This window comes from Apteryx rowi, unplaced genomic scaffold (genome assembly GCF_003343035.1).
Source record: "Apteryx rowi isolate R43461 unplaced genomic scaffold, aptRow1 scaffold_19, whole genome shotgun sequence".
Classification (NCBI taxonomy): Eukaryota; Metazoa; Chordata; class Aves; order Apterygiformes; family Apterygidae; genus Apteryx; species Apteryx rowi.
Window position 1 is genome coordinate 2,971,864 of NW_020448196.1, and position 8,567 is coordinate 2,980,430.

At 41.9% G+C, this 8,567-nt stretch overlaps 1 protein-coding gene across 1 annotated transcript; it reads right to left on the minus strand.

The window, feature by feature from the left end:
• Window positions 1-348: 348 nt before the first annotated feature.
• Window positions 349-6,822, minus strand: SURF4 (surfeit 4). The gene is made up of 5 exons (XM_026062225.1): window positions 6,150-6,822; window positions 4,899-4,975; window positions 4,263-4,306; window positions 3,398-3,584; window positions 349-3,168 (listed from the first exon to the last, which is right to left on the minus strand). The coding sequence occupies exons 1-5, from the start codon at window positions 6,253-6,255 to the stop codon at window positions 2,902-2,904; spliced, it is 681 nt and encodes a 226-aa protein (XP_025918010.1). The 5' UTR covers window positions 6,256-6,822; the 3' UTR covers window positions 349-2,901.
• Between the last annotated feature and the right edge of the window lie 1,745 nt (window positions 6,823-8,567).

Here is an 8,567-nt window from a genome sequence, read left to right on the forward strand (position 1 = left end):
TAGACCTTCCTGCCCCTTCCGGTTAACTGTTATATCTGGGGAGGGAAATAGTGAGGTGGAATTAATCAAGTTATATTCTAATAGCTTCTTGTGCTGTCCTCTACCACCAAGGAAATGATTACTACTGCAGTTTTGTGCCTTGGGGGAAGTATAGGAAGTCCAGTGCTTGGACCTCTTTATGAAAGATGTTTTTCAGTGAGTGGGAGAGAAAGCACACAGGATTACTGACCAGCTTCTCCAGGTAACAGCGCTATGCAGTGTCACCAGTCACACACTCCAAGTGGATACAAAGATGCCATTATTTTATTTTGATTGTTTCCAAAAATCAAAACATTTTCAAACACAACTAAGGTACAAAATACAGCATAAAATGAGAATTTATACTTATTTCTTTTTCCACATAGAAAGCAAAAATATATTCAGAATGAATTCCAGAACACTTTGCAGAGCCAATTGATAGCTGACATCCTGCTTGCGAGAGCTTCACAGCCACTAGGAGAGGTCCATGTGTTTGGGGGAGATAAATGAATACAGCACAGCACTCTCCTGCATCAGGACTCACAGTTAATAAGTCTGGATATTGTGCTGCCTAGAAGTGTCTTAAAATGCCCTCCACCTAACTGGGCCCCTATTGTACTATAAGACTTCTGCTGCAAGGGATAGTATCAGTTCCCTTTTCTGGTACCTGAACTGATTTGTCTTTTACTGGACTTCATTTTCACAGAGGGGAAACTAGTCAGTGTTTCAGACTAGTCAGTCATCCAGCTCCTTAGACATGATGCAAAGAAAAAAAATGAAGGAAGCTAACCAAGGGCTCCTTACCAAACTTATTTCTAATATTCAGTTTATAAATACTATGAACATCAACAGCAGTTAAGATATGTGAGAAGGGCTGCCTTGATATAGTCAAAAACAGCTATTTATAGAAACTGCAGTGAAATTAAGCAAAAAGATCCTGTGTTGCATATCAGGAGTTGAAAGGACCAGTTTGTTTTGCTATGAAGAGACAGGCACAATGAGAACACTTGAGGTGAAAATTTCTCTCCTGCAAAACCATTTAAAAGAAGAAAAAGCCTTCTCTGTGACCTACTTAAATGCAGGTTTCCCCTCTAATCTACTCCCCCCAAACCAGTAAGCTTTCTTCAGCAGCAGCACATCATGCTATTACAAGGGCTACTTTCCCTTAAGATGATGAAATCACTGGTTTAACAACTGGAAATGCTCTCTCTTTGTCATCCATTCTCAGCATAGTTTTCTAGCCTAAAAACAACTGTTAAGCTGAACTGTCACATTAGTGTCCTTACCAGACAACCCTGGTCAATAGTTCCTGCTGGAGATGGTCACCTGAATGACTCCTTGAACAAACAGTTGAGCAACTTTCTCAAGGGAGACAACAGTGCAAGAAACCCAGCATAACGTTAGCAAGTTGGTAGGGCTCATGCTTTCTAGAATCTAAAATGCTTTCACGATCTAGTAAAACAGGTTCGCCTAAGTTTACTAGCAGAGGACAAAAAAATCCCTCCCCCTAGCAGCACTAACTAAGCATGTTCATGGCACAGAGGTTGTGGCACTGAGAGGTGGAAACGGGGCCTTCATCTCTCCTCACCGTTAAGTCAAAGAGTTCCTGCCTCTGAACATGCAAGTTACATCTCCTGACTGCTTGTTCACTGCACAGGTTTTGCACTTGCATTCTTCAGCTATAACCGTTAGCTGTCTTCCACTTTCTTTCTCTACGCACCTCAGTGTGGTCCAAGGTGTCAGAGAGAAGGGGCTTGTGCTCAGGAGTTCAGCACCCCAGCTCTTCTGCTGTTCAGTCAACTTAAGCTTTTGCAGCTGAGAGACTAACAGAAGTGAGGTTGGGAAGCAAAGAGTACTGGAGATCAGAAGACTGACTGCTCTCAACTTGCATGTATTGAGTGCAAGAGGAAAAAAGGGGAGTTTCCATAGTTCTTAAGACACTTTCACCAGTAACAACCTGTAGTTCAGATCCTGATCTGGGGCACACACAAATGGAAGCTGGTTGATAGCAGAAAGGACCTTTTATTGTGGGAACTGCAGCACAACTTGGCTCCCATCTTGGAAAGTTAGGAGGAGAAAGCTTTGGGGACAGAGTTTTGAATAAAGAGTTATTTTGGCACAGAATTTTATTAGAATCTAATATTCAGTCTCTTCAGGAGTCTCTCCCCCCTCCCTTCTTGAAATCCGATGAGCAATACAGAATTCCCCCTTGTTCCCCTCAAGAACAGTACTGTGACACTTAACATTGGAAAACCCTCTCCCTTTTCTCACCTAGAGAAGGGTACAACTATCTTCAGGGTTTTCTTTCTGCCTTCTACTTGGGTGCAGGAAAGGCCTCCCTCTTCCTTAGAGGCCTATAATACCATTTTGTCAAAAAAAACCCAAAAAACATAACAGCAAGTTCTCTTGATGCTGTTTTCCACTCAGATAAGCAATGCTATAACCAGCAACTGAACTCCTTCTACACAAGACAGTTCTGATGGGGGTGAGAAAGGGGATCTACTTTTTTAGTTACAGCTAAAACCCAACAGCACACTGAATGAAACAGCTGTATCTGCTCACAGTACTTCAAATTAAAATGTTGCTGACATTCGAGACAGCAACTGTTCTACTGCAATTCACTGAAGCATCAGTAAAATGCAGGTTCCTTGGGTTAGTTCCAATTCTAGGAAGTTAGAACAATAAGCCTAGGCAACATTCCTTGAAGAAGTACAATTTTATCTATTAGATTACTGGTGCCACTGTAAATCAAATTCTCAAAACATCTGTGCCTTTAATAGGAAGGGGGCATGTACGTGTAAAATGCTGGCAGTTTTTGTTGAATCCATAGAGAATCAGTTCTGGACTTAATACATTATGTCCCAAGAAGTGTTGCTACTCCTGTTACCACTCTTTCTTCTTCTCATCCATGGACACTCCACCAGGACCCAGTGCAACCACAAGGAGGAGCCCTCCAATTACAGACATGGTCTGGAAGAAATCATATTTGAGGAAGTCATGCATGGGCTTGTAAGCTGGGATGGTCCAGAAGGCATTGAAGTAGATGTTGATGCCAAACAGCCAGATGACTAGAGTCAAGGCAGCCAGCTTAGTCTTGAAGCCAATTGCCACTAAGATAATCAGGGCTGTGCCCACAATGTTCTGCAGAACCTGCAGGAAGACAAAGGGACAAGGTCACCCGTGGTTCTGAAATGGATACGCAGACACCAGAACAGAGCATGAGTAAGTTCTGCAGAACAGGTTGCTGTGGCACACATGATCCGATGATAGCTTTTTTCTAAATATTGATTTTACTAAAAATCAGAGACTTAAGTGAGAAGCATTGAGTGGGCCCTACAACTCCCCAGCTTAACTCCTACTTTTACACTTAGGTACTTACAGAAAAGAAGTTCATATCAAAATGTAGCAGTGTCATGAACATGAGGACCAGCAGCACACGGCCCCCCAGCTGCATGTACTGTTTAGGAGAGCTTTCCCGCATGGTAGGGACACCAGCGAACATGCTCTTTCCCTCTGAGCGGGACTCAGCCAAAAGCAGCAGCAAGCCTCCCCCAAGGGCAAGGTTCCTAGAGAAAGACGGGAATGGAAAAACATTTTTTTTTACTATAATTTGCACTGATCTATAAATTTAAAGACTCACCTGACAATTTCAGCTCAATGAGAATCTGCATGGTAACAAACGGTAACTTATTCTGTACCCTGCATTGTATCTGCTTTAGAATTCACAGCTGAAACCACAGCATTGTACATTTAACACTGATTTATACAAATCTGTGTAGACACATATAGCCTGCCAGAGAAATTTGGCATCTGCACTGCAGACAGTTGCCTAGCACCTGTCACAGCATGATTTTAATTGTATTGAAGTTATTCTGTACGGCAGGTTTACCCATACATACCAGAGCAGTCCAGAGGTTGCTTTGAGAAAACAGAACAGCACTACTACTAGAAGTCATGCACATTTAGAAGGTTGTAGTGAGAGCCCAGAACATAATTCCTGCACTAGATCCTAATGGGTGAGGAGTAGTCTTTTCCTTCCACAGCACTGAGCCTGCTGTGTATGTTTTAACACACAGGCTATAATGATTTTTAAGAAGGAAAGTGTCACTGTTAATTAAGTGGACCATTTGCAAAATTTTTCCTGGTAAATACTATGCACATTCAAAGATCATTTTCTCTGTCACTGGTTGGCAATGACAGATGAGAGTTTTTGCTGTTTTTGTGAACTTTAAAAGTAGACATACCTCATCAAAAACTTCAGGTCCCATAGAATGCTGTATGCAATAGTCTAGGCAAAGAACAATAGAAGTTAAAACACCATAAAATGCACCGAAGTTCTGAATGTATGTTATATCATCAAGCCTTTAAAATCCAATGCAGAAGTCAATTAGAAGCATATTATACTGAAGGAAACAAGGTAAGGTACATGAACAGAGTCTTGTGCGTCAGTGTAGAAGAAGGACTGTGTTTTGTGCTTTAGCCAAAAAGAGTTTTGGACAGGAAGGGTACTATTAGTTCAGACTCTTTCTGATGCAGACAGTCCTTCATAAGCACTGTATACTGGAGACCAGAGCAACCGCAGGTTCCACATTTGGTAGGTTTCTGACATGCAGGTAAACTGCAAGTTACTTCTGCTAAACTGGTCAAGGTTAAGTATTGAATCAACATCCCCAGCTGACTGATCGCAGTTACATTCAAGGACCCATTGGTCATGTCAAGAACAGAAGCAGCAAAATAGTTCAACGCCGCTGGCATTGGGCCAGGGGGGAGAAGAGTTCCAAGACTGTGGGTTATATTTTAATATGTTGGTGGTATTGGGGGCTAAGAGAGATGATTTGAAAGAGAGGGTGTAGAAGTTCTGAAGACTTAAAGCCTCCTACCTGTAATGCTATAATTCCAAACAGTCCAAAGCAGGCATATTGCACAAAGTTCCTACTCAGTACCAGGATACAGCCACCTGAGATAGGGAAATTGAACATAATTACATTTCTGGCTTGCACAGGAAAAGATGGCACAGGAATGCTAACTTGTTTTGAACTTCAGCAGATTCAGGATTTATTTCAACTGTGCCACAGAGAACATCAGGCAGGAAATATTAATGGCATGCTGATACAAATCACTTAAAGATGTACTAACGCTTCTTGTTTTTCAGTGTTTTATAATTCCAGAAGTACCCTTTATTCCACAAAGTTTAAGTATATGCTGAATGTAGTCCCCAGCAGACAGCACTGTATAGCAGTCATTAAGAGGAATTACAGAAAAAATTCAACTAACCATAGATATATATTTTTTTAAAATACAGGATGATGTTAGGATAAACATGTTATGTCCCTTCTCCTTGAGGAGGTACAGGAACAAGAGCTTTTCTTTTGTCTTCCCTTCACAAAGCACTGACAGCCTTTGCCACTTTGATGATCTCCACAGTGAGGACCGGTAACTAGATTAAATTAAGTGGCCTCTCTACAGGAAAAAAATACAAGGGAAAAAAAAAACTAGACACAAGACAAGTGGCAGAGCAATGAAGAACATTAAATCAGAGACATAATATAAATGGAAAAGTTTTACTTCTCTCTCCATTTATGATGCTGGAAGTTCACCTAGCACACATACAGAAGCTCCATCAGGTTTAGTATGTTTTGATTCCTGGGCTCTGCAGACTTTAATATCTCAGACAGAAGATAACTGCTATCTTGAGGCTGAAGTACCTCCTACTGGAAGGCAAGACTTCTCCATTCAGATTAACCCCCATAAAAATGGTAGGCTGAGAAAGCCTTAACACTGCTCTGTTTAACAAAACAGTATTTTATTCAGCGAATTCAGGTTTTTATTAACAGACATATGTATAGAATTGAAAACAGACTGTCCTAACGGACAACCAGCGTCCCCGTTGACTCAGAGGTACTGTGTCAAGAGGAACTTTGAGACTATTTCCAGGAAAGACTGAAGCAGGTCAGTTAAGGGTTCTCTCTTCATTCAGCCCCTGCCCTACTATCAGTTCTAAGCTGTCAATGGCTATTGAGAAATCAGGGAGGTGTCCCACGCTTGCATGATTCACAGCGCTTACATGAGGCAGGGAGGCAGACACACTGGAGCGCTCCGGCATCCACCTTAACAGCCTTAGAGCCACTTACTCAACTGTCCGAAGAGATTTATGAACACAAAGATGGAGGCCAGGAAATAGCCACAGTTCCACGTGCCATCAATGTAATCCCTCTGTTCACTCCACTGGAACCACATGCGGATGCCATCCTCCAGGAACGTGCTGATCAGGCACAGGCGGGCCACGTGGGGCAGGTACTGCTTCGTCACCCGCAGGAACTACAGGGGCAGACAGCACAGTCAGCAGGGAAGGCAGGAGGGAGGGAAGGGGCGATACCCAAGGCACGACAGATCCATGCACTGAGCAGACTCCGAGGTCAGCAGCTCTCTTACACACAGGGTCATCATTATCTAGAGAGAGACCCATGCTTGGGATTTGGATTTAATGGAGTGCTCCTCTGCTCTGGAGTCAGAACACTTGGGGGTGGGAGAGAAGGGGAAAAAGGGGGAAAAAGGGGGAAAAAGTTTTCATGCTTTAACTGAAGTCTGTTTTGGACAAGGGCTTGGATAAGTGGAACGAGGCAGCACAATTCTGCGTAACAGGAACCGTGTTTTGAGGGGACTCTTACTAGAGGAAGGCTGACCTTGGTTTTAGTTTATCTATCTCATGGTTTCATGTTACAGCTCAACTGATCTATCAGCTAGCCAGGAGCTGAAAGGGCAAGCCTCCTCCCACTCACGTGCTCAGGCACTCAACACCCTGTAACAAGCTGATTCAGGGAGGTAAGCTGGCACTATAAAGATTAAAAAACATTAATAAGCTTTCTGCTGAGCTAGCTCTCTCCAACAGCTCAGACAAGCACCAGAGCTGAGCAGGAGCACGTGTGTAGAACCCCCCTTGAGCAGCAGGTAGCTATTAGGTCAGTGTAGCTCTTAGATCAAAGTGGACCCTTTCTCCTCTGCAGGAACAGAGTCCCTACATCTACAAAAAACAACATCCTATGCAGAAAGATAAAATAGGTGAAATTCAGTGTAGTAGTTAAAAAGAAATCACATCATCATGCAAAAGATGCTGGGAATGCAAGTTGTATCTGGTCCTGCAAGGCCCTTCATCCTGCAAGCTCACTGTTTAGTTTGCTCTGCTGTCACAGTAATTATAAAGAAACAAATACAGTATTTGTTCTGCACCATGCAGTCCCACAGAGAATGCTAGTCTGGACAAAGTTACTATCTCTATTTGGCAATAATGTATCTGGTTTATGACAAATAGTTAACTCTTTGTCATCCAGTTTCTTAAATGCCATAGGTTGTTACTTAATGGAGACTTGCACTCAAAGCAACAATGCAAACCCTGATGGAAATTAGCACCTGGCTGCTCCATTTCATTCACTGATTACGCTTAGCCAAATCATTAGAAGGATCCATCCAGAGTCAGTGTACTGGAGGTATTTTTGATGAACAGCACTAAGTGACAAATATTAAATTTAATCTAAAACTAGCTTTTAAGACATTACCCAGCAGGTTTCTACCTTCAGATAACAGGAACAGTTTGGGCAGGCTGACACTTGTAAAAATAAATACACTTGTCACAAGTCTTAATGCAGAACTGCCAGGCTTTGCAGAGAATCTTGCTTTAGAACTAGAAGGAGAAGCAGCCATTTGATAAAATCCTATTAACCCACACAAAGTTCAATGTGTCATAAAGCACATTGATTCATACATTTTATGCAATATTAGAATACTCTGCTAAGCATGAGAAAGGGGGTGGGAGGAACCAAAAAGTGGATAGGGGTTTTCCAGACAGCATTCAGCAATATTAAAAAAAGGAAGGAAGAGACAAGCTTTCATAGTTCAGTATTTGCATTCTCTTCTGGTTAGGCAATATAGCTGATTCAGTTTTTATTTCTAGACAGTTTTTTTTTAAGCTCTGGCAGTGTTGTGTGGTTTCAGGAGAAAGGGGAATGTAGGGAGAGGTGGCAAGAAAGGAAACTAAGACACTTCTGGAAATTTATTCTTGTCACAGTAAATAGTAAATACTAAAGGCTGCTCCAAATCCTATGCAAATGACAAGCCTTGCTTGCTGTGCAGCTGAAGATTACTAGGAGAAAGGAGAAAAAAAATCCAGCAAACATGCTGAACAGTTAATATCAGAACAAACTACACTAGTTAGTTGTACTGCAGGCATCCAGAGTCTAAGGGTCAAGATTCCAGTCAATCAAGTGCATTTTAAGTGCAGCTGTACTCTGACTCAGTGCTGGTACTTCAAGCTTTTTTTTTTTTTTTAAATACATGTTAACAGCTGGATGAGTGAGTCAGGAGAAAATTTTCCTGTGATCTTTGTCACTGAAAGAGACACACTGGTGAAACCAAGGAGAGAGGAAAGCTGTAAACTGAGATGTAAGTATTTTGGCAAACTTGAGGTGAGGAATATTAGGGATAAAAATTATTCTGGAAAGAGGGTACAAAAAAAGTTTAAGATAATCTGCCCTGCACCAAGATACTGAAAAGGC